The 27,289-nt window shown below is 45.7% G+C and overlaps 1 protein-coding gene across 1 annotated transcript in view; it reads right to left on the minus strand.

Annotated features, from left to right (window-relative positions):
- Positions 1–27,289, minus strand: part of PMPCB (peptidase, mitochondrial processing subunit beta) — a 169,107-nt gene that overhangs the window by 116,853 nt on the left and 24,965 nt on the right. Inside the window, exon 2 of the mRNA XM_086967337.1 lies at positions 6,081–6,224. Coding sequence (XP_086823463.1) covers positions 6,081–6,224 — 144 coding nt within the window. The remainder of the gene's footprint in view (positions 1–6,080; positions 6,225–27,289) is intronic.

Here is a 27,289-nt window from a genome sequence, read left to right on the forward strand (position 1 = left end):
TGCTTGCGCTTCCAGGCATTGGCGGGGAGTTGGGGGTGGGAGACTTCAATATGGTTGTTGATTGTGAGAAAGAGGTTACATCCTCCCACAGTAGGGTCAATAGCAAGAATACTAGTGGCTAAATTCACATACTGGATATGGCACTGGCAGCTCCAGGATATTCGGAGGGTGCTTCATTTGGAGGACAGGGAGTTCTCATTTTATTCTCCAATTGCATGCTGTCAATACCCGCCTTGACAGGTTTTTCAGGGGATGGAGTCACAGCTCTATCTGCCAATAACACAAAATATATAAGCACGGTTGTATCTTATCACGTTCCGCTTTTTCTTACATTAGGATGGACTAGACCTTTCCTAGGTTTCACCACCTGCTGGCTGCCAGTAGCAGCACTCCGGGATAAGCCATACCACATAATGATAGAGGAGCAAATTACCTACCAGCGGTATCCAGTAGGTAGTTATAGTTGGGACCATGTTTCCATAGGAAAAGCGTTTTGTGACTTGCCTATATCTTTGGCGTCGTTTGACGAATCTTCACAAACAGTGCTTTGGTGCATGAAAAGTTTTGGGTGATCAGTCAAGCAGGGGCTGGGAAAAAGGGGGTGTTAAAAAAGTGCATTTCCCATGTTTTTTCCATTGAGCACTAACCACTTGAAGGAATTACACCAAATTTGGCAGAAAGATAGATTTTGTTTCAGAGTTCACGCTTTTTGTTATTTGGTGAAAATCCGTTCAGAAGTTTTGGAGATATTAAAGGATAAACACATTTGTATATCTAATCGAAGTCTAAGCACAAGTGGGGTCAGATTGGCTGCTAACAAATCAATCAGGAAGTATTGGCAGCCATCTTATGAATATACATGATAGCACCCCATTGAAATGCATTGTAGTGAACGGCAGGTTTTGAGGGTCACAAAAAGGAGAATGTATAAAGGATGATAACAGATTTTAGTTACAATACAAATCATTTGTTGATGGTACTATACTCCTTTTAGGAATTGTGGTGTGTTCTGATGCTATTTGACCCTGTGAAAAAGCGGTCTGCTGGGAATTCATGCATCATGTTTGAGAGAAAACGGTTTAATCATGATTTTCCACGAGAGTTTATGGAAGGTCCCCCAGAAGCTAAAACTAGGGAATATTTTCAGCCAATTCAAACTATCTTTCTCAGCGATATGAAAATGAAGACTGACATTCTAAGTAAAACATGTACTTCCCACAGGAGCAGACTGTCAGTTGATTCTCTTGTGTTCTACTGCAAGCTACCAGAGTGTTCTAAAGAACAACTAGTGCGCTAGCAGTGTTACTCATGACAAAACTATAGAGTATGTTGTATTCATAATGTTAGAACAGAACCTTAACACCAAGGTTCTGTTCTGAATGTTGGGTTTTGAATGGGTAGGGCAGTTGGTTCTGAGGCTGGCAAGGGAATAGTCACGTCTCTTGGTGGGCTGAATAAGGAACCACCTATTTATTCTTGGACTCGGCGTTGGCTTTAGTTACAACACAGTACCGGAGGCCATTTTTATTACATCAAACTAGTAAAACTTTTAAACATTTCATTTAGGAAGGAATACGATTAGGAGGTTCTGTTTGTCATAGGAATTATGGTTATTGCTGTAGAAAGAAAAATGAGGGCATACTTTGAGTGAGTTCTCAAATATCTTCCTTTTCGCTTTCCTTTAAGCATTCTGACATGCAGCCTGAAAAAATGCACTTTCAATACCAGCAGACTGCCAGTTAACTTCCTGGTGATCAGCATTTTTAATAAATTGTTCAAATCAGCATCAAGAGTGCCAACATTCTGAATGTATGCCAAAAGTGTGGGACATCAGAACGTCTTCTTGATGGAATCAAATAGAAAACTGAAAGCATTTTCTACTGAGGATACTGCAATAAATGAGCAAATTAGGGAGCTTAATGAAAAGTCTCCCAAGATGGCCATCAAAGAAAAAAGAGCCCAAATATAGCACAAATATCACCCAGATACAGGCCAATTAAAGAAGTCTGCAAAACACTTAATTGTTTTATTTTTTTTCAGTTTCATAAAGCACAGGCATGATCCAAGGTTTTGGGGTGCTTTACATGAGCAGCAGTTACATTACACAAGGACTTATTCATTTTGGTATTAGGCATGAGGTGATTAAGTGATTTGCCCAGAATCACAGAATGTCGTGCTGATGCGGAAACGCAAACCGGGTTCCCTAGTTGCAAAGTCTGCAGCTCTGGCCGTAATGCCACATCCACTCCCTTAAGTGTAACATACAATAAAGTGATCAACTGAATTAAAAAAACAAAGATAGCAAATTATTTGCAAGTGCTTTGTCGCGATGTGAGAACTCAGAAAATATGTCCTCATTTTAGTTGTTTAGAGCACTAACTATAATTTCTATGGGACTAAGACCCTCTCATGGAGAAGGGTGCAGAGGCAACAAATTGGTCAGCTGGGCAGGCGGGAGGGGCAGTGGCAGCACAATGGAGCATGGATGGCGAGGGAAAGGGGGTTAGAGTCAACATACCAACCATGCAGTACATGTAAGAGAAGCTGTGGCAATATAAAATACCATTTAGAGTAGAAGGTAGAGGTAGTGGCAGTACAACCATACATGCCAACAGACCCAGTTCAGGCAGGAGACTCCCAATTTTTTAAGCCCAAAGGGATTTATTTAATCTCTCTCTTACCTACATTCTCCTCTTTTTCAATTTAAGTCAATGAGGAAAATCAATTCCCCAGATACTTTTTTCCAAAATCTCCCTCTTACCCATTTTAAAATGTTGGTAAGTGAGGTACATTGGATCACAGAAAGCAAGAGGAATGGGGTAGAGACATGGACTCAGATATGAGAGGCCAGGAGGGAGATGGGCAGGGGCACCAAACTGACCTTACAAGGCAGCCGTCAAGGGGTTGCAGCAGCACAATACACCACACCGGACAAGCAAGACAGCAGTGCAGCACAAGAGACCATGGAAAACAGGGAGGGAAGTGGCACATGGACAACAGAGAGCAGAGGGGAAAGAGGCAAGAGCAGCAAGCTGACCATATGGACGCACAGGAGGGAGATGTAAAGCATAGCAGACCATGAACGGCATGAGGGAGGGGACAGGGGCAGGACAACAGAGCAGATAAATCAAGAGTGAGGGATTAGGGTTCTGCAGATGGAAAACGGAGGGCAGGAGCAGCAAGCTGACCAAGGAGGGCAGGCAGGAATGGCACTGGAAGCACAACACACCATGGAGGGCAACAGTGAGACTACAATGACATACACACTGACAACGGAGGGAAGGTGGGTGGGGGTCAGAGGCTGCAACTGTCCACACAGGGTGGGTGGGAGGGACTGTGGCCACACAGAAGACCGTGCATGGCAAGCAGGAGTGTTAGTGGCAGCACAACGCCCATGGTGGGCAAGAGGGAGTGGGCAGGGGCATTCACATAGGACTATTGAGGGCAGAAGGGAGGGGTAGGGGACAAAAGAAGGCAGAGAAAGGGGCTTCACAACAGATCATGCGGAGCAGGCAGGCAGTTTACCTTATATGGAAAAAAGCAGCAGAAACCCTACATAGGCCCAGACTCATTCAATTATAATTACAGTTGTGAAAATGTAAACATCAGTTTCGCATTAGGATTATTCAGGTCCAAAAGATGAAGACAGTCATAATGAGAGGCTGTGGCTAAAAAGCTTCTTCGAAAGGAAACCCTCACATGTTTGCTGCCACAGGGCCTTGACACTGAACTTGAGCTCTGGCTGCAGGTTTAGGCTGAACATCATTTATCAGACACACCATATTGAAAAATTGTAGGCTACCAATAAATTACACAACTTGTGGTGTTGTGTAGTTTACACTAATCAGTAGTAACTGTGCATTTGTGGACAACAAACTTTGGGATGGTGCCAGACTGATTACATGCACTCCTGCAGGATATGTTGGCCCATAGAACAGCCAGCTCACAGTGTCATCTTAAGCCCTCCTAACCTACACAGAGAGCAAACAGTTCTGGTAACCACTGAACATGACAACCCTGTTCCCTCAGGATCCATGGTGACAGACCTAGAACCTTTTGCTCATGCTCTCTACTGCTCAGAGAAATATACAAAGATTACACAAAGGGACATTTCAAATGCCTTTTGAGCCGAAGTGATTCTCGTATAGAATATATGTGCTGCAATGATCAATAGAAAGAAGCAGATGAAAATTACAATAAGCATCAGGATAGTGAACAGAATGCAAAGTACCATGATTGTGCTGAGACACCGTATATCTATGCAAGCATGTGCAATAATATAACAATCTGGCATACTCCTACTATGCAGACCCTAGCATACGTATCTAGGGTGTATGTGGATGTTCTGACAAGGAACCCTTTACTGCATCATCTAACCCCGATTACCTGGGGTAAGAATGTAGGACCCTGTCTTGGTCACGAACTGGACACCCCTCACAGAGAGGCCAGACAGCTGCTGGCTGAAAGCTCAGCATGTAGGGCCCACTGAAGTCAGCAGAAGTGCCTTCTCTGACTATACCCGGAAACAAATGTTTATATATAGAAAAAAGAATCCTTTCCTCTGGTCGAGATTGTGATCAAGCTGCCATGGTTTGTATCTGCAGATGTGTTGCCATATGGACATATATAACAAACCAATTTGCACAACGTACGTGTAGGCATTGTTCTCATTGCCAAGGCAATATGATAGTGTTCTTGCAAAGCTGATTCCTGTAAACGAGGTCAGTGTTTCCAGGAAACTTACTCAAAATGTCACGAATGCCAATGTGTGCGAAAAGTCGATTTGAAAAATGAAGGCAACTTTAGGAAAGATCCATGTAAATGTAAAAATGACAACATTTCGTACTAGGTCTAACTAGAACACATGACAGTGGACACTGCATGTGTTAGGATGCAGAGAATGCCATGGTGAGGCTGTACCAATTTCAGGCCCTGTAATGGCTGCAACAACTGCCCATGATGCAAACATCAGACAGATTTAACAGGCGTGGCAACAATGAACCCTCAGGAGAAACCACTTGAAGTCAAGCAGCTCTACCAAAAAGTACTGATTATTCTTAAAATACCAATCACTTCTCTCTCCTAAACACCACCCCTACACCATTATGGACGACTTAATTCTATTCTCAAAATGTCAAAGACCAAACCATCATTGGATGTCAAAAGATTGACTCTAAATGCACCTAACAATTCATCAAAATACCTCATTACATACATCATACAGACAGTGCCATTTCCCCACTAGTGACATCTGGAGCACGAAACATTATTTATTAGATCAAACTGGTATATCATTTGGCCATAAATTCATAATTTTAAAGGACTTCTGAATCCAGGTAGCTGAATAACTCAAAAGTTGAGGGCCTGTGAAAAATCCAGCAGCAAAATTGAGCATGACTTCAACTAACATTAAACCACCTTTCTTGTGCATTAGCTATTAATTAACCATACATACATTGGACTTGTAGTGCAACCCAAATTCTCTTTAGATGCAGTTGAGTGAGTATTTCTCTGGCCACATGCATTCAGGGGAAATTTTAAACTGCATTGCCAGAAAGTGAAACAAACCATTCCAGGGTACAGAATATATTGACAAAAAAGTAGCATTTTGCGAATTTTAAGATTTAGAAACCGGACTAAATGCCAAAGGTTAGCTACCCCATTAGCCTCTAGGTGGAACCTAGCTGTGAGATATTCTGTAGTTTTGCAATGGGCTGCAGTTATATCCTGAGTGAGGCATCACCAGAACATTCACCCGAACACATTAGAGGAACTGGGCAAGCAAAAGGTGGGACTGGGGAGCGAAGACATGTTGTGCTGTTGCTATATGATTATATTGAAAAAATGCAGATTTAAACCGGTTATCCAGAAGTCCAGAAGAGGTCTGATAAAGGATTCAGGCACATATTGAACAACATAATAAAGACAGTAAACAGTATACTAATGTAAAAACACTCCTATCGGTTACATCAAAGCACTCTGAGTGAACAACTTATCCTTTAATGACTGCTCAAGAAAATGCAAGTAACAGTTAAGCCATTGAGATAGGTACTTATATGAAGAGTTAGATTTGGACTTACTGTGCATGTTGATATGCCAGAGTCCTCCGAGGCGACTCGTAGGCCATTCCGTAGCGTGGTCACCTTTGTCTCAGGAACATTTACAGATACTTGCGCTTCTGCTGCTTGGGTGGACCTGAATCTGCTTGATCCAAATTTGACTGACTGGAAAGAAAAACATTTTTGACACAGTTGAGTTTCTGTTTGCGCAACTGCATTGAAAGCTTTCAATTAACAAGGGCCACTAGTGACGAAGTAGTTAAAAAACAATAACAGAACATATCTATCATGTGCCAAAATCATGACAGGATCAAAGGCTCAAAGATGAGAATTCTTGTTTAGTTGAAAGCCATTGGAAAGTGAATGAATTGTCTACTTAGAATCATATGTCAATTAAAGAATCAGGTTGGTTCATGGGCTTACAGCTGGGCTGATGTTGTGGCATCTAGACAGGGAAAGCATAGTCTAGTTGGGTAGCAGTTGGGTAATACGGGGCTGAACCAAAGGAAGGCAGGTGTAATCTAGGAAATGCTCTATCCAGGCCAGGAAAGGATGGTCTAGTTAAGCATGGCAATTTAAGAAACAAGCATTGGCATAGCCAATTGGTCTTGTCTTTGGGACCTTATAAGTGTTTAGCCATGCAACAGTTAATGTTGTAGCACCAAGGATATTGTGCTGCATAATTAAATACTTCTAAGGTCCCAAATGTGAAACCTACTGGCTACGCCAATGCTTGTTATCAAAGTTGTCGGTAAGGCCTTCAGTCGGGGAGGAGGGTGCAGATGAACGTAAAAGGCATGAGATGGAGAGAGGAGACCAGCAGTGGGGACTGGGTGGACAGAAACCAAAGTGGGCTAAATTGAAAAGTAGGGCGGAAGGGATGTTTTCTTACATCGCAAATGGTCAGTCTTAAATCTGCTAGGCGTTTTCCCCCTCCTGTGCTGTAAATCACTATTCACCTTTATTCATGACGAGCTCAGCTCGTCATCAGCACAGCTCAACTGTGCATCATGACGAGCTGAGCTCGTCATGAGCATCGAAAGGGTTAAACTTTAAAAAGAATAACAAAATATGCGTTTTACACATACATTATGTTCTAAGGTGTCCTAAACACCTTATCAATGAGTAAACCCAAGTTCCTTAAAGCAACACTAGTGAGAACCTTTGAGACAATTTAAAGAACACCAATAATGACATGTTTATACAGAAAAAGCATTGTTTGTAATTTCACAGTACTGTGTCACAGACATGTAGAATTAGAACATTGAGTTAGAAGGAAAAGCGGTCTCCGTGAGAAGAAAAATTGATTAAACAATGCTTGCATTTAATTTTACTGTGTACAGTTTAAAAAACAATGACCAAAATTCAAATAAACCGAACGGGTTAACTTTTTTTTGGGGAGAGGGGTGGGGGGGGGGGGGGGGGTGACTGAGAAGGATGATGGGTAATGCCATTGAAAGACTCGTCGTAACTTCTGGTGTAATACTGCCACCTATAGAAAAGAATGCAAGTTGATCTAGAAACCAGAAGAAAGCTTGAGACCATAAATTAGCTTTCCTGTTATTTCAGATCAGACGTGCTCGCTTGTGTTTCACGTAACACCAAGTGAAGTTCACATATATGCAGGTTGTTCCCCTTGGCTTAATTAAGTGCTGTATTTGCAGTCTTCGGGCCGATGGGCCGCATAAAGAGAGGTTTCAATTGGCTAATTTCTGATGATAACGCTAAAGGTTTGTAGACTTTTTTTTTATTTTTTATTTAGAGGATGCATTTTTTGCTTTTATTTTGTATTTTTTTGAGAAGGAGCGGCTTCTTACCACGAGTGTGTTGACCATCAACCCATGGGCAGATTTGATCATTTAATCATATTTTATTGAAGTGGGCCTAAATAGCAATCTGTGTAAAGCCATATGTTAACGTGTTGCCTTTTTCCTGGCCGCTTGATAGGTTATAAACGTAGTGTTTTGTAGAGATCAGACAGGTGGATTGATGTAAAAGGAATGACCGCCTCGCTTCTGGGAATGTGTGATTATTTGAAGCAGGAGGAGGCATCATTTTGCGTTTCGCCACTGCTGTGCACAGGCCTACCACCTTAAACATAGACCATGTGACCTATGCACAAGAAAAGTACAGTCAGGGAGTGTCCTACACTCTGCACCACCCTCCAGTGCACCAGGGCAGCACTGCTTGGGTGAGGTGCACTTCGGCTCACCACAGATAGGAAGACCTGTGCACAAGGACAGAATAGTCGATGCGTTGCTCCCAACACCAGCATCCTCCCCAAACCTCCACAGGCTGCATTGTCTGTGTACAGAGACAGCATGGCCAGTAAATAGGACTGGCGAAGAACAATCCCTTCATGTGTATCCCTACGAGTGACTTTTGAACCTTCTCTAAGATCCTCTGTCACTTCCTACCAAAGTTTCCGGCATAAGCCAAAGTTGTTGCCGGGAGGCAGGTGAGTGGAGGAGGCAGAGTGAGTATTGCAATCACTGGGGGAGCTTATCAAGAAAAACCCATTAAAGAGTATCCAGGCTTATCAACAAAGCTGTTCCTTCAAGGACAAGCAACCGCCAAAGGAGGATGAAGAGAGCGTGCAGTGCTGCAAAGCGTGGAGAAGGAGCAGGCACTACGCAGAGGCACAACAGAGGTGGGCAGATTCATGTGGCAGAGGGTTACTCAGCCAACCTCGAGACAGAGGGGCACCTCCTCTACCGAACCCCAGCAGAGACAGACTAAGGGGGTCACAAGGAGCGTACACCAACTAAGTGGGGGGCATAAGTGGGCACAGAGCAACCTTGCCTACCAAGAGAGAGATGGGCTCCTTAAAGACGGGACGGGGTGAATACTCATGGGGAATTCACCGTCCCCGAAGCAAAGCAGAATGGGCAGAGTAAAAATATCTCAATAAAAAAAAAACACAGAACCCCCTCGGACCACTAGAGACGGGTGCACTAGCACATGGATTGGGGCGGAGGGGGGGGCAGGTAGAATGGTAGATGGGGGTAAAAAACACCAACCCCGGTGCACTCCTTTCAGATCTGGTGTACATCACGCACCAGCACCCCAATGACATCACTTCATGGTTTCAGTTTCTTCTAGCGCTTTGTGCGTTTGTTTTCGCTGCATTGTGAATTCAGACTGAGTGCGGATGAAAGGCACAGGATTGACAGGCAAGGAAACTGAAGCCTACTCGTTTATCCGAAGAACAGGTGCAGCATAGACTGTTTTGTGTAATTTGGCTTGTCACTTCTTACTCACAGCATCTTGTATTTAGCTGACCTAAAAACAGGCTCCTGCCATTACGCAAAGGCAGTCGCTTGTTTATATTTGCATTGTGCTTTCACTTTAAGTGAAAGCACAATGTAAAAATGAACACGTGCTGCCCAAAGTGAAAGTGCGATGTAAAAATTAACATGTGCCGCCCAAAGTGAAAGCACGATGTAACAAGCACTCTAGTAGTGCCCGCCGCAATAATTAAAAATAGATGGTAGAACAGATGGCCCCTGCTCGTAACCACAAGCGGTAGGCCGTGGGCGGATACATGCAGATGCCTTTGCCAAATTGCGTGATGTCTTTTTCAGAAAGACACACGCAAAGACCAGTGAAAATATTGCACACAAAAAAACACACGTGCGAGCGTGTGGAAAACACAGAGCGATTGCAAGAAGTCGTTTTCCTAGAGCAGTGCATGCACGCTGCGCTAGGCTCGAACTAAAAATACGAACAGAAGTGTATTACAAGAGTTACAGTGACACAGAAAAGGGCTCTTTGTATGGGTTTTTATGTGGTATGTGCAGACATCTGGCAGCTGGAGTAATTTTTCATGTGTAAGGTTGTTTAAAATATATATTTTCTACATAGCAGAGAAATGCCCTTTAACTGCCCCTGCGAAATTACTAGTGGAGCAAAGAGCTGAACTGAAGTAAACTTACTTTGAAAAATACACAGCCTGACTTAGTGAAGAGAATTTTAGCAGCTCGTTCCAACTCAACTTATTTTCCACTCTGTTAGCTTCTGTTTTAGGTCTTTGGGTCAGATACCACCCTGAAAATGAAGATAACTATACTTTCGCCTCCGAACAATTAGTGCCCAGGCCTGAAATTGTTAAAGACAATTTACTGACCCCGTCTTACTGGCCTTCAACTAGCCTTGCTTGAAGGGAATGTTTGTCAGTTCTGAAAGTCCCTGCTGCATGAGTAAAGGGAAGTGCTCTCTGTACAGAAGTGGTACACAGGACTATGAATAAAATCATCTTAGAATGTATTGCTGGTGGTCAGGAAGCATGACATTTACGTCTGCGCTCCCGTCACATACGGTCTTACAAGTAATGCAGCATCTGCACCCATTTCTATCTATACATTAAAAAAACACGCCATGTTCCAAACTCAGGCAGATCAGTACGTATTCCGCCCGCGTGTTTCAGGTAATCAGACCAAGTTTGCACCTCCGTCTGACACCACCTCCTTTGAAAAATCCATTCTGGCAAAGATACCAATGAGGGCCCCAGCTACAGCAGGAGCAGAAGTACTCCTTAGGGGAAAGGATTCAGGATACCTGGTAGCATGACCCATTATTACCAGTAACAATCTGTTTTCTGATGCTGTTGGAGGGTCAAGGGGACCAACAATGTCAATCCCCCGAACCACTGGAAGTGAAATTAAGAGGGCCTTTGGAAGGCTACCGGTCTTGCCACAGGCATAAAAAGTGACAACTAAGTTACAAAACTCGTTCACCATCTGGGACATCCCTGACCCGTAGAAGTGATTCACCAACCTTCTCCAAGTTTCGGCCTGGCCAAGATGCCCAGCTAGGGGGATGGCATGGGCCAACGTGAGAAGAAACACCCTAAACTGCAGAGGCATTGCCACTAGGAGAGTGGTATCAGGTTTGGGGTCTCTGGCTTCAGTGTAAAGGAGTTCCTCCTCCCAATAGGAGTGGGGGCCACTTACATATCACTTTTCTTGAACAGCAGCTTGCTGTCTCAGGCATTTAAGGGTAGGACAGGTCCTCTGCCCCTGGTAAAGATTTTCCCTAAAGGATCCCCCTGGACGCAAGAGCTCTGCCAGGTAAGGACCTAGCTCCTGGGGCTTAATTCCCTCTGGGGCTGACAGGTCTTCTCGCTGAGGAGCAGGGATCTGATCTGGTATCAATACAGAAGCAGGTTTTCCAGTCTTCTTGCCTTTCCTCTTGGAAGGTTGGGCCATTATCCTAGGCTCCAACTCTTCTTTTTCACCCTGGGCTCTACGCTGTGCTCTCGTTTTCACACATATCCATTCATGTATACCCAGCATAGCTACATGGGTCATTCTTTCGAGCTCAGCCCACCCTGAGGACTCCAGATCATTGCCTAGCAGACATTGTAGAGGGATAGCTGAGGCTATCACGAACCTCTTTTGGCCAGTAACCCCTCCCCATTCTAAGCATACCATCGCAATGGGATGTACCTTAGGGTGATTATCAGCATTGAGGACTGTATATGTCTCACCAGCCAAGTATTGTCCTGAGGGCACCAGTTGCTCAATCACCATGGCGACATTAGCACCAGTGTCTCTCCGTGGTTCAACTCCAACCCCATTGATATACAGCTGTTTTCTGTATCTCTACAGGTTACTGGGCAAGACAGCAAGGGGACCTACGTCCACCCCACCCTCTGAGAGTAGAGTTGCCTCAGTGAGCTCTCTGACATGGTCAGGGGTCCCCTGTGATCCCATCTGGAGACTTACCACTGCATTTACTGCAGTTGCACTATAGGCATTCTTGGGACAGCTAAGGTCTCCAGTTCGGTGTCCAAGAGACTTACAAACATGACACCAATCCTTTTTGGAATCCCAGTTCTTACCCGGATACCCACCCGTAGACTGTGTAGGGTTGCTAGGCCCACCCTCCCGAGCAGTTGTTTTGGGGCCTTTTGAAGACTCCGTTTTTATCTTTGTTCTGCTCACCATCTTTACCCTTTGGCGGAGTGGACCTTAGCAACCCCTTTCATTTGGTCACCCCCACCAGTGGTAGTTTTAGTTACCCTTGTTTTGACTCAGTGTTCTGCCTTCTTCCCGAGTTCTTGAGGAGTGAGTGGACTTCGGTCTATCAGGGGCAGATGTAATTGCTCTTGAATTACTTAACAGATGCTCTTTTGCAAAGCCCATCATAATCATGCACATTGTAATCTTTAAACCAGCCACCAAGTGTTTTTAATGAAAAGTCTAAGAAATCTACCCAGGTCTGACTCTGGGTTTTTCAAGTCTCCTGAACCCGTTTCTGTATTCTTCAGTGGCGAGTCCAAAGCCCTCAATCAGGGTGTCCTACATGAGGTCCTAAGAATCAGCATCTGCCTCATTCAGTATCAGGAGCAGATCCCCACCCTTGCAGGAGAATAGTTCCCAAAGAAGAGAGCGCCAAATCTTTTTGTTCAGCTATTTCATTTTACAGGCTCTCTCAAAGGCTGTAAACCATTTGGTGATATCATCACTGTTAGAAATGGTATTTCTGGTCGGCTAAGGCTTGTGCCAAAGCCAGGCAGAAACCACCACTCGAGTCAGGGCAAGGGAGTTACACGCCAAAGATAACCCCTGCTCACCCCCTTGGTAGCTTGGCACGAGCAGTCAGGCTTATCCCGGAGGCAATGTGTAAAGCATTTGCGCACGCACACAGCAACAACATCCCAGGCACACTACAAAAGGAACTCCACACAAGGTTATATAAAAATAGCCTTTGTATTCTTATAACACATTAGAATAGTAAACGCATAACATACACTGTGCCAACTGGCACGGGCAATATTCACAAGGGATTATTTACACGACAGGGCCACGTGGGCCACTATCAGGATCAGCACTTACCAGAAATTGGTAAAAGTAAATAGATCATAAACATACAACCAGTAACAACTGGTAATCACTGTACTCCACCTCAACCTGTAACATAACCTACATTATGCACAGTCACATCTGGCGCGAATTACATTCAGCGCCAACCTCACCAGCATAAACACATTATGCAATCTCCTCACCAGTCTAAGCACATTAGACCCTACCTCCTAAGTATAACTCACATTAGGGGCATACCTCACCTAGTGAAACATAATCTCACTAGCATAACCACATGAAATGCAAAATAACCTCATAGGCATTAACCATATTTGGAGGTATCAAACAGGGTGCGTAAAACATACTAAATGCATTACCTTTCCTAGCACCATAATCGCATCAGCACATCAATCCCATTAGGGCCTTGCGCCCTATACATCAACCTGTCCCCATAGCCAACTGGCTATCCAAGAAGGGGCTCAAATGCCCTGTGTCCAGAATGTCAGGGCGCGCTGCCATCACAGCGGAATCTAATTGCACCTCACAGTGGAGCCATCTGGCTCTGGAATAGTAGGGCCAAACTGTGGAGCGTTGGAGCCCTCTGGCTCTGAAATCAACTGTGCCCCAGGAGCCCACTGGCTCCTTAAATAATCAAAGATGCCCCCAAATGGTGGAGCGCACTGGCTCTGAAGACATGCGGTGCCCTCTGGCCCCCACAGGGCTTTTGAATACACTTGCTCCCTCGGTGGAGCCACGTAGGTTCTAAACACAATTGCCACATCGTTGGAGACACGCAGGCTATGACCAGAGGCTCACCCAGAGAGCGCACGCACTTTACACTGGACCACAGTGAAAAAGTGTGCAGAGGCCTAAAATCACCAAAACCAGGTTTCAGAAACAGGCTAGGAGAACGTGAACCTGCCAAAAGGGCCAAGTCCAACAATCACCCTCAGAATATTTTGAGACAGTCCCTTCGGGGATTTTAGGGTCAAAACCAGATATAGGGCCTAGGCCCATCTCAAATATTTATTTTTCCGTAGCCAGGAGTTTAGCCTCTAATGCTATCCTCCTGGCCAGTTTCTGAAGATCAGCATCTTTAGTGTCTACCTTTTCTGAGATACGGGAATTTTAAATTCCAGCCAATGGGAAGAGGAGAGAAAGAAAAACACACCCCCAGTCCGAAAATGCCGGGGTGTTTCTCCGAGGCATTTCCGTTTGACCTCGGAGAAACATGGTTGTGTTCATGGCGAGGTTGTGTTCAAGTACGTGTATTATAAATAAGGCTCCCGGTTTTCCGTTTAAACGGATTTTTACATATAAATACAGACAAAGCTTTTTGGTTTTTGTCTGTATTTATATATAAAAACGGGAAAATACTAATAAAACCAATGCTCCTCCTGCCTCTGTGCGCTGTAAAATAGAGTCAGAGGTGCACAGTGGTAGCCAAAATAAATGGGAAACTGCTGCCCCGAAAATGCTCCAGAGATGGGGAAACTGGCAGCGCTGTGTCTGCAGAGACACTCCAGCACCCCCTCTCAGAGGTAGTTCACACAATCCAATTGTTTTAGCAGTGCAAGAAGCCGATGTCCATTAACAGGTGTGAAAACACCACAGGACATCGGCTGCAGCTCCAGCAACCTTTTGTTTTTTAAGGTCTCACGTGTGGCATCACTGTTGTGCTGTAAACATCCCAGGCCACCTTAATCCCACCACGTTCTAGGCTGGGAACATTTTCGGGTAGTGTTGACAGGACATATTTCCTGTCTGATTGATTTTAGACCCATTGAACTGCTGCTGCTGGCATTGTTTTGGTAAATGACCCACATTGCAGGCTGGTGAAGAGTGTTATAGGAGCTGATTAACAGTGAGAGACTCACATGTATCTGAACTGTAAAGGATGTCTGCCCTCTCCCCCACTAGGCTTAGTTTGCATTTCCCAGCTCGCATCTTTCTTAGGACCGAGGATTCATCATCGTTTTTCCCCCCTTCAAAACACCAGCTTGGTGCATTGCGGGGCATGTAGTTTTGCTGTACAGTTTCCAAACCCCAGCATACAAAGTGTGCTTGCTGTTGACTAAAAACCGAGAATTGCTCACTTCTAGCAACGTTTCAAAATTTTACAAAGTCAGCTACTCCATTAAAAAAAATGAATGTTTCACACGTAAATTGAAAAAATAAACTCTGCTGCCACTTTTATTCACATCAAGCATTTAAATAACCATTGGAAATATGAATCTTTTTTCATTTGCGTTTCTTTACAAAACAATAAATAACCACATCATTTCAGAGCTGATGCATTTTCATAATATGCAACAAAGCCATAGTTGTTGCCTAGTTATTTTATGCAATTAACTACCATCGACAAAGCCAATAGTCCTGGCTTGTTACTTGTTGTATTATGTAACTGGATGCGATGACAGAAGCAGTAAAACACCAGGCGGAGGGCACACTATGCTAAGCACAGATTTTTAGTTTAATTTTCGCCACACCACTTTCAAAGGTGACCAGCTGCCACTGCGTGTGGGGGATTAAGGGCACAACTGGAATTGGGAGTATTTTGCCAATAGAGTGGGCCGGTGAGAAGGGTGGGTTGATTAATGAAAGGCAGGACGTTTTTGGAAAGAGGTGGCCATGGGTGTAGTCGATGTAATCTAAACTGTAACTAGGGAGGGGCACTGCATTTAAACATAAGAAAGGAGGATCACATGTAAACGGAGGCCTGGGGACATAAGCGAAGTGACGTGGCACGTAGGAACTAGAGGCAGGGAAGAGCAAAGTTAGGGCATCGCCGTTTGACGCAGAGATTAGGAGCTAGAGCCGGAAGGGGGGAATGTGCCAAGGGAGAAAAATCCACAGGGGTTTACATATGCTGTAGGCAAGAGATTCTTAGGAACTGCAATGTGCACTGGGAGCAATTTGCAAAATATGTCTTGGTAAATATGCACTGTAGTGCTAAATAAATGGAGAGAGCTGTGCAAGGTGAATAGGACACAAGAGCGAACGCTAAAAGCAGTGATAGGATTGGGGGAGTGTCGTTCAGAGACAGCAATTTGCTCCTTGATAGAGGATGGAGGGGCTGGTATAGGAGAAAGCTGCAGGCGGTGTTGTGCTCACTGGAGGAGTCAGAGGCATGCTTGCTGGTATGTGGGCAGAGATAGAGAACTGCATGTATGAGGTGACTTGGTAGAGACATCTGCTGGCTAGAATGTCCCCAGAGGCTGGGTTTGTTGCAAGCAATTATGTGTTTTGGGAGAGAGAGGTGCAGTGGGTGGAGTGAAATTGGAGAGAAAGCTTCAGGGAGCGTTGTTCCAAAAGTGAAACAGCTGCAGAGGAAGTGCGATGCCATGGAGACAGAGAGAGGACCAGAAGAGATGTGGACGCATCCATGAGATATAATTCTGCAAGGTTAATGTGCTTTAACAAGCTATAACAACCTAGTGCAAGTGTGCATGCCAACTTAAATAAATGTGGAAAAATACAAGCTTTAGCGTTTTTTTTCCTTGGGTCAAAAATAAATGTGGATAAATACAGATAAAATAACCAAAAAATAAATATGGATAAATACATGTAATGTGAAAAAAAAATACCATAAAACCAGGAGCCCTAATTATAAAGCTGATTATCTGGTACTGCCCCTATATGTTAATAGGAGCAGTCCCCACAGATGGCTTGCTTGTCTTGGGGCCTGTGATGTATAGCCAGTTGTATAGGGGCAGTGACGTCACTGATATAGGACCAGTGCTAACAGGCACAGCGCAGGGTTAGCGCTACGATAAAGCTGCTACAAGGGCATGGTATTGTCAGTCCGCAGCCCGTGTGTGTTGCTGCTGCTGCTCCTCCTGAGCCTTTAAGGGGCTGCTCCCTGCACCTCCTCTGCTCTTTGTGCTGCGGCTGGGGGAGGACAGCCCCACCGGCCCCGGGAGGTAGCAGAAAGCGCGAGCAGTTTACGGGAGCCCCGTGGCCGCGCGGAGGCCAAGCGCCGGGAGAGCAGCTCGTACACTGGCCGCCGAGAGAGGGACCTCCTGCCGCATCCTCCCGCCTCTCGCAGAGTTCTAAAAATGGCTGCTTAGGAGCTGGCGGTGCTTCCCGCGCAGGCTGCAACAGCCTCCCCCTGCTTTGGAGAGCGGACCCCGGTCCCCTGCCTGCCGCGCCGCCGCCGCGTCCTCTGCTCCTACCGGGACCCAGGCGCCGGGAGCAGAGGCTGCATGGAGAGGAGCGAGGGGATGAATTCTACGTGTAACGGGACTTCCAGGCCGTTATCAGTGGAGGGACAGCATAGCCTCCCCGGGCCGTGTTCTATGTGCACCCAGCATCTTCTCTAGGAGACGTAACCTGCACCAAAGCCCCACACCACCTGGGAGTAGATTGGACTATATCCGGGGACACCCAGCTTCATCCAGTGCCTGCATACTGGGATAACGGGTCTGTTTTTCGCTTGGGACAGCCAGCGTCTGCCAAGGTACGAATCTATGGGCTTTAAGCATCACTTCCAGAGCCATTATCAGGACTGTCTGTGTGTGTGCGGGGCTCTGTGTGTGTCTGTGTGTGTGTGTGTCTGTGTGTGTGCGGGGCTCTGTGTGAGGGGCTGTGTGTGTGTGTGTGGCTGTGTGTGTGTGGCACTGTGTGTGTGGGTGGCTCTGTGTGTGGGTGGCTCTGTGTGTGGGTGGGTGGCTCTGTGTGTGGGTGGGTGGCTCTGTGTGTGGGTGGGTGGCTCTGTGTGTGGGTGGCTCTGTGTGTAGGTGGGTGGCTGTGTGTGTGTGGGTGGGTGGCTCTGTGTGTGGGTGGGTAGGTGGCTGTGTGGGTGGGTGGGTAGGTGGCTGTGTGGGTGGGTGGCTGTGTGGGTGGGTGGCTGTGTGTGTGTGAGTAGCCCTGCTGGCGCCACAAATCTTGATCATTAACCTTCCCAATTATTTTAATGACTCTGTACATATTTTAATCTGTGGCTATTTTAAATGTTGTGTGACTCGGGGGCTCTCAGCATTTTTTGACCAAGTGAATCGGGGAAATTAACGAATTGTTACTGCTACCTGGGGGCATCTTTTAGCATTCATCCTCTGCTCTGTTCTTATCTGGAACCGACCCCGGTCCGCCGCGGCTGCTGTGCCGTTTGTGCGGAGGGTGGTTGCCGCTACTTTGCACACAATCCCTACTTCTGGCAGGACGCGGTCTCGTTGTCCGCCGGAAGGAAGGTATTTAGCCACTCATGCACCAGATGCGCAACGTACGCACGCAGCGGGCGCACCGAAGGCGTGCCTAAGGAGGTACAAAAGGGGGTGGTGATGGACGGAGCATCTGAATCAATCAAACACTCACACCCAGTCAAAAGATCTGGGTTTAATCCATCACCATTCTTTAGCCCACTCTGCCACCCCAGTTCAGACATGGCTATATGCAAATCAGTCTGACCCTGTGCCTCATGGGAACAGTCCAGCCCGAACTGCCATGTCTTCCCTGGACCGGAAACAAGCTTCCGAGGACCGGTTTCTGGCATTCCAGCCTTCTTCAGCCCGGCTTGCTTGAATCCAGTGGCAAAGTGAGCAAGGGACTCACGCCTAAAGCACGCCCGTCTGCGCCTGGCCCGCGCCGAGCGCACAGGATGCTGCCAGTTTGCAGGAAAATAGGCTTTTGTACTCTAGGAGGGAACTTCTTGCCTTAAACCATCCAAAGGAGGGATGTGAGATATGTCCTCTCAATGCCCATTGTAGATGCGGTGGCTGTGGTTTTGCCTTTTCTACCACAAATACTAGCCACGCGGGCAGTTGGCGATCTGAAATTTTAATGCATGGAGGGCTTGTCAACGCCCGTTCTTTGGTGAAGCATAGGTATGAAATAGCCCAAGTCATTGAAAATATGGGGCTGGACATGCTTTTCATAACAGAAACCTGGGCCGACATGGCTTCGGACCCTGATTTCATTACCGTCTCGACAGATGGATATAGTTTTGTAAAGATGGATAGGCCTTTGGGCAGGAGAGGAGGAGGAGTAGCAATTATATTTAAAAACTGCTACACTGTTACGGTCCATCCGGTTCAGCTCTCTGGCTGTGAAGCATTACACTTCACTGCGAAACTTAATGCCAACCTTTCATTTAAGGGTATTCCTGTGTACCGGCCGCCTGGAGCTAAAGCTGCGTTCTTGAACAATCTTGATGAACAACTCGAATCAGTGTTAGGTAATAAGGAATTCACTATTTTGGGTGATTTTAATTTAGAAGATCCTGCAAATAAAGATACTGCGGTGCTCCTGGACACTTTGGATGCTGCAGGACTGGCTCAACTGATCGGTGTTCCCACTCACGAAGCAGGGCACACGCTGGATGGGATTTTCTCTTCTTTTTATGGACTTAAAGTTGATGAAGGGATTCCACTTCCCAGGTCCGATCATTCATTCATTAGCTTTACCCTTCCCATAAGTGCAGGTCAACAGGACTATAAAGCCATGCCTCAGGCAGCCCCTTGTAGAGCCTGGAGCAAAGTGGACAAACCTGCCCTTCGAACTAAACTGGTTCGTTCCGTCCCCCTAAGTTCAGCCAATGTGGACAATGCAGTTAATAACTACAATAGCTGGTTATCCGATGCCATTAGCGTAGCGGTTCCTATCAAGCATTACTCTGGTAACCGGGCGGCGCCATCCGCACCCTGGTTCTCGGATCTTCTTCGCAATGAGAAACAGAAGTGCCGCCGTATGGAACGGCGTTGGCGTCTGAACTACTATGATTCCGATAAACAGATTTACAGGACTTCCCTCAGGTCTTACAAAGCATTAGTAATCACAGAGAAAAGCAAATATTTTAAAGCCCAGATTGACTCAGCAAAATCCTCTTCCAAAGAGCTGTTTGCAGTCATAAACAAATTAATGGTCCCAAAGGCTCTGAATAAACTGGGCAGTCAACAGTTTGTGGATGACATGGCGTCCAATTTTAAAACCAAAGTACTGGATATTGTCCGCAATTTTAAAGACAGCCTGGGTGCTCAACCGGCTCCTAGCACGCAGGTGACAGCTGCCGGCATGAGCAGATTCTTAGAGTTTTCCCCTGTGTCAACTGAGACAGTGAGCCACTATATTTTGGCCTCTAAATCGGGTTCTCCTTTGGACCCCTGCTCGTCAGCTTTTTTGATGGAGCTGGCAGACCAGGTGAGCCCCGTGTTGGCAGACATCTTCAACAAGATGTTTTCCTCAGGAAGTCTTCCCACTACTTGGAAGGAGACCTCCGTTCTCCCGCTTCTTAAGAAACGCTCTTTAGATGCATCTATTACATCAAATTATCGCCCCATTGCACGCCTTCCTCTTCCAGCCAAAATTGTGGCCAAAATTATGAACATCCAATTGTCCCAGTTTATTGATGACAATGGGTTGTTGGGCACTCTCAGTTTGGCTTCCGCAAGGAACATAGTACCGAGACAGCACTCATTAAGGAGACCAAAGAAATTAGAGCAGTCATGGACGGTCGAGGTACTGCAGCATTAATCTTACTTGACCTTGACCCGTTTGACACTGTTGATCATACTCTCCTGACGCACCGATTAAAAACTTTAGGTGTGGATGGCATGGCGTTGGCCCTGCTGGCCTCCTTTTTGCAGGAGAGGAGATCAACTGTGTCACTCGATGGGTTTAATTCGAAACCTTATGTGCTGCCTTGTGGGGTTCCGCAGGGAAGTTCGTTGAGCCCACTGTTGTTCAATGTCTATGTCACTGAACTTGCATCACTGGTCAGGGATTACAGCTTCTCATTAACATCGTATGCAGATGACTCGCAGACTGTGGTTGCAGCTCATAAGAAACAGAGCTCTCCTGCGGTGCAGTTTTATAACTGCATGGCCGCCGTTAACATCTGGATGAGCAGACACTGCCTTAAATTAAACTCTGAGAAGACGTAAGTGTCGATTTTTGGCAATTTGCAACCTTCCTGGAGTAATCTCTGGTGGCCTGTGGAAATGGGCCTTCCGCCCATCCCTACGGCAAAGATAAAAAATCTGGGCATTTTGATAGACAACAGGCTGACGTTTATCCCTCAAACAAATGCCATCGTGTCTGCCTCTCACTTCCTGATAAAAAAAAAAATCAGGAAGGTACTTCCCTATATCCCGGAGGAAACCAGGAAAGTGGTCATCACTTCCCTGATACAGTCTAAGTTGGACTATTGCAATGGGCTTTATTTAAATGCCCAGAAGCAGTGCCTGAGAAAACTTCAGGCTGTCCAAAATTCAGCGGCCCGCCTATTTATGAGCCTACCCCTGCATAAATCCATCTCAGAAGAGATTCGGAAGCTTCATTGGCTTCCAGTGATGCAGCGGATCAAATGCAAGGCGCTCTGTGTGGCCTTCAAAGCTCTGACACAAAAGGTTCCGCTGTTCATGTGGGAGCTCTTTGCGTGGTACCAGCCAGGCAGATCACTCCGTTCCTCATGTGCAAAACTTCTAACAGTGCTGAAAATTCGGACTTTGCAGTGGGGAGGACGGAGTTTCCAGCACGGCACTTCTAAGCTGTGGAATCTGCTACCACCAGAAATTAGGAAGGCCAGCTCTCTTATGAGCTTTAGAAAAAATCTTAAAACCTGGTTGTTTCAGTGAGGGGTGTTGGTTGGGGTTCTGCTCATGGTTCTAGCGCCGAGACACCATTTTTGGTATTTGTGCGCTTTATAACTTTCATTATCATTATCATGTGTGTGTGTCGCTCTGTGTGTGTGTGGCTCGCTCGGTGTGTGGGTGGCTCGGTGTGTGGGTGGCTCGGTGTGTGTGTGGGTGGCTCTGTGTGTGGGTGGGTGGCTTTGTGTGTGGGTGGGTGGCTCTGTGTGTGGGTGGGTGGGTGGCTCTGTGTGTGGGTGGGTGGGTGGCTCTGTGTGTGTGGGGGTGGGTGGCTCTGTGTGTGTGGGGGTGGGTGGCTCTGTGTGTGTGGGGGTGGCTCTGTGTGTGCGGGGGTGGCTCTGTGTGTGCGGGGGTGGCTCTGTGTGTGCGGGGGTGGCTCTGTGTGTGCGGGGGTGGCTCTGTGTGTGCGGGGGTGGCTCTGTGTGTGCGGGGGTGGCTCTGTGTGTGCGGGGGTGGCTCTGTGTGTGCGGGGGTGGCTCTCTGCGGGGGTGGCTCTCTGCGGGGATGGCTCTCTGTGTGGGGGTGGCTGTGTGGGTGGCTGTGTGTGTGGCTGTGTGGGTGTGTGTGTGTGGGTGGCTCTGTGTGTGTGGGGGTGCAAATGCAATAGGTCTCGCATTTGCGATAGATTAAGCTATTGGCATTGTAAGTGACAATGCCATTTATTTATATGTTTTAAAAACAAAAACATAAACAAAAATAATGTCATGAGCAATGCCATTAGCTCTAACTTTAACAAAGACGAGACCATTGCATTGTAAATTGCTTGTTAACCATGATGTCACTCAACCCAGAATCAAATCTGGAGGGAGAAATAGTATTAATTGTCAATAAAGCACCTGGTAAAGTCATAAGACCATCAGCAAAAAAATAGAGACTATCTAGGGTATGGCCTCTATGAGCTCTGTTCACACCCAGGGCAAAGAAGGGGCAGTGAAGGCCCCAAAGAAAAGAGCTGCCCCTGAACACCCTAACAGAGGTGCAAAAAAGGTGAAAGCAGCTCATTCACACTTTTCAGACGGTGACAAGAATGATGCCTCGGGCACCACAGAGGTGCAACGAGCAGGCCCGCACTCCCTATCCCCATCGATAGCGATGAATCACTGGAAGCAGAAATCGACCTCTCATGCTCCTCTGAGTTCGATACCGACTTTGAAGAACTGGAGGTTAAGACAATGGGAAGCTCTGAAGAGGCAAGTAAGGCCTCAGGATCTAATATGGGCATAGTCGACCCCTTAGGGGAAGACATGTTTGACCCTCTCCTAATAAAACACCCTTTATCTCCAGAGTGGTAACCTTCACAACACGTGGCGGGCTACCTTACGTTCTGGCTGAAAAGGGAGATCCCCAAGGAGGTCAGATCCAGACAAAGGTCTGAATGCGCACCCCCATCTCTTCCCGACAAGATAGCAATGACACCTGAGTTAGACCCTAAGGTGGTGGCATTCATAGCCAAGGGTGCAAAAGACCCCAGGAGGGGAATAGACAAGTGTCTTAAATCATGCCAACACCGCCCATCAGCCTTCTAGGCAATGCCAATACCGCCATCTCCAATGAGCCTAGGAAAGGCTTCCTCCTTAAAATCGATCCCAAACTGATAGAGTTGTCAAACAAGGAAGGAGGACCCAACTCACAAGGCCTCCTTTTTGGGGAAGAATTTATAGGAGATATGGCCAAATATATTGGAGCATTCAGCTCAATTAAAAAATCTCAGAGGGAGATTAAAAAGGTGTTTCAGGACAGAATTTGTGGTAGGGTCGGGAGAGTGCAGGGTCGGTTCCCCGTCCGTGGGCAAACAACTTCAAGACCCTCCTGGGACGTGGACCTAAGTTTTCGTAGTCAACCTTCTCCACGCATCAGTAGTTCTATCTGCAAAGTCAAAGAAGCAGCGGAAGACCCTTCCGGAGTGAAAGACCGAGAGGATTCTCCACAGGTAGGAATCTTGAAAGACCCTTCAAGTACCCTTACAAAGGTGGGAGGGAGATTAGCCCTATTCTCTGGCAATTGGACCATGGTGACACAGGACCCGTGGGTTTTAGATAGTCAGGGGATACAAAATAGAATTCTCAGATATCCCCACACTAGTAAAGAGACCCTGGGAGATAAACTTCTCACAAGAACACAGGAAGTTAGTATCCCAAGAGGTAAATGATCTGTTAGCCAAAGGAGCTATTAAAGAGCGCTCGGTACCAGGCTTTGTCAGCAATATCTTTCTCTTAGAGAAGAAAGACAAGGGACAGAGACCTGTTCTAAACTTAAAGAGCCTAAACGAATGAGTAACATACCACCACTACAAAATGGAACTGATCCACCTCCTAAGGGACGTACTGAGAAAGGGGGACTAGCTAACATGATTGGACCTAAAAGATCGTACTCGACCATCCCGATTTGGCCCTCACACCAGAAATTTCTCCAATTCCCATGGGAAGGGAAACTCTTGGAATTTTGCACCCTTCCCTTCGGACTATCTTCGGCCCCTTGGTGCTTCACCAAGATCTTATGTCCGATAGTAGTGTGGCTAAGGGAAAGGGGCATAAGGTTAATAATATATCTGGATGACGTCCTTCTAATGGCTCAGTCAAAGTCTGTAGTCTCTTGACACACAGAACTCACCATTCACCTACTGGAACATTTAGGCTTTGTAATAAACAAAAAGAAGTCATGCATAAAACCAAACTAGGAAACTCAATTCCTGCGTTGCACTGTAACTGCAGAATAATCAGGGGAAAAGGTAAGGAAACTTCGCAAGGAGCTCAGAAAGATTTTGTCAATGAAGGAATTCCCCTTGAATGGCAGAGACATCTTTGCAGAGGCACCAGAGTTGATGACAGAATCAGATACAAGTTTAGAACGATGGGGTGCGAGGTGTGGCGACTCATCATCAGGGGGTCGCTGGACACATCACGAGAAGGAACTGCATATCAACTGCTTAGAATTACTAGCAGGTTCATTTGCAGTTCGGTGCTTCACCCAGAATTCAATGAAATGCTGTATAATGCTGCGAATGGACAATGTGTCGGCAGTGAGAGACATTAACAAGATTGGGGGACCACATTCCAAGGGTCTTACAGAGATAGCGAAAGGCTTCTGGGGCTATTGCTTGAACTAAGGACTCTCAGTTATAGCAGAACACATTCCTGGTCTAAATAATGGTGTGGTGGACTGGTTCTCCATCAGCCATAGATGAAGGACATTCCTTAGTTGATGGTGTCTCATGGGACAAAACCTCTTGACAAGGAAAATCATGAGAAGTATGCAAGTCCTAAACGCTCCAACTGCAAAATACACTGCCTTATGGGATGTTAGAAACATTTTACAAATTATTTATACATGGGGTGATAATGTAAACCTCTCTCTTAAACGCATTTCCTATAAACTTACAGTTTTACAATGCCTGGTATCATTTATGCGCACCTCAGATGTTAAAGCTTTAGATGTCACTAGCAGGGCTTACCAACCTGAGGGAGTTTGTTTTTAGCTAAAAGAAAGGACCACAACTATGTCATCTACTATCTTCTACCCTTTCTTTACAACGAATGAAAGACTGTGGGTTGTGAAATGCCTAAAAGGAGTATGAAAAGAGGACTGAAAGTTTGACAAGAGATGTAACTCAACTTCTAATTTCACACAGATCTCCACATAAAGCAGTTTCATCTCCTACGCTTGCTAGATGGGTTAAAGAGGTTATGAGTGAGAGTGGCGTGGATGTTTCTATCTTTGGTGCACACTCTCTTAGAGGCGCAGCAGTTTCCAAGGCTTTTATTTGAGGTGGAGGGTTCCAAGATATTCTAAGAGCCGCAGACTGGTCGAATGAGTATGTTTAAAAACTGCTATTTTAGACCAATCACAAACATGATTGACAATGTTCTGAATACACTTTAAACTTGCACAATGTTAGCCTCCGTGACATGTCATAAACCTTATAGATTTTTCACAGACTGGTGGGCAGAAAATATGGATTTTATTAAAGACACGGAGGCTAAGATTATCTCTCCACTTATTAACCCCAGCCTAAGGGTTATATATTATTGACCTATTATGTCTTTTCTGTTCCAGAAGAAGATGTCTCCGAAATGGTTTGACAGGACTGGATCATTCCACACCAAAGTTTACCTTTTATTTTATTGAGTTTAAATAAATTAAATAAATACTTGTTTGCAGCACTTGGAAAGAAGGAAGATGGCTGCGCGTTGATGGGACTATATACTATGTTAGAGTCTGGTTTGAAGTTCTATATTCTCTTCAATTGTTGCTGCTGAGCTGTGGCAATAAAGGAGATTTGCATAATCTTAGTCCCCGTGTCTTTAAATTCCAGATTTTCTGCCCACCAGGCTGTGAAAAATCTAAATTGTCCAATTTAACAAAAAAATACAAGAAACGCTTTAGGCAGCAAAGAATTCCTCTACTTAGCCAAGGTAGTGGAACAATAAGAGGGGTGTATGAGAGAATTAGAGAAAAGAAACCATTCCCATGACCTAGACGAAGTTTCAGAGATTGGTGCATGTGGGGAAAATTACAGTGGGGTAGAAGATGTGGGTAGAGTACCTGTAGTTAAGAGTAAAGGAAAGTTCCAAAAGAAATCAGTTCACTCCAAGCAAAATCTTGGGTCTTGCAATAGGTGTGGGAATAATGTTCACTGGTCCGACTCTAAATTTTGTTTTGCAGCTAAACAAAGGGTTTGAAGTGCAGACGTGTGGGCACCATGGTAGGGTGTGCAAAAGCAAATCCCGCACCAGGGTGGCTGTTTCCAAAAAGTTGATAGCACCAGTGGATAAGCTGATAGGATCCTCAGTGTCGATGATGAGAAAGAAAAAGACAAGGATGACAGGAGAAGGAATAGATCTAAAGCTTTATTTATGGTGGATGAACGCAAGGTTTGTTTAATGGTAGACACTGGGTCTAAGTATACCATAATTCCTAAGAGTTTGTTTAAGAGAGAGTGGACTTTAAAAAAATTATTACCCATGGATATTTCTCCGGGTGGATGTCAGGGAGAGACTATCGATATTGTGAGATACTTCGAAGCAACCATCAAGTTTTCAGGGAGAGAGATTATTGGTAAAGTATATGTAGTGGATCAAGGACCCCCACCTTGTAGGGGATGCATCGGTATGACCTACGCAATATCGCAAATACCTGGGCACCCACACAGATCCTGGTCATGGAGGATAAAGGGGTGGAGGACATCTTGAGAGTGGCGGAGGTCGTTTTTGAAGAAAAAAAGAGGAAACTTAACGGTTATGTACATCGTATTCTTGTTTAAAAAAATCCCATACCTGTCCAACATAAAGTGAGAAGGGTACCCATTGTGGTGAGAGATTAGGTGAAGGAACTTACAAAGGAGATGTTAGAGGCAGGTGTTATTGAGCCAGTGGAGTAATTGACTTAGGTGTCTCATGTGGTCATCACAAAAAAAGATGATGGGAAGTTGAGATTTTGTATGGACTGGAGTTCGTAAAACCAATGTGTGGTCGCTGCCACGTTTCCCCTACCCAACATCAGCAAATTTGTGACCACTTTGAAAGATGCGAAGTTCTTTTCGAAACTGGACCATAAGAGTGCTTACCACCAGATAAGTCTGTATGAAGACTCTAAACATCCGACGGCATTCATCACCTCTGAAGGAACATTCCAGTTCACACGTTTGCCTTTCGGATTGTCTTCAGGTGCCAGTGTTTTTCAGTGTATGGTGACCGAAATTTTTAAGGGTATTGACAATACTATTTATTTCCAGGATGACATTTCGGATTTCGGAAAATCTGTTGCAGAACACAACAATGTCTTGATATCAGTGTTGGGGAAATTGGCGGAAGTGGGGTTAACTCTCCGGAAAGAGAAGTGT

Source organism: Lissotriton vulgaris, chromosome 1_1 (assembly GCF_964263255.1).
Source record: "Lissotriton vulgaris chromosome 1_1, aLisVul1.2, whole genome shotgun sequence".
Classification (NCBI taxonomy): domain Eukaryota; kingdom Metazoa; phylum Chordata; class Amphibia; order Caudata; family Salamandridae; genus Lissotriton; species Lissotriton vulgaris.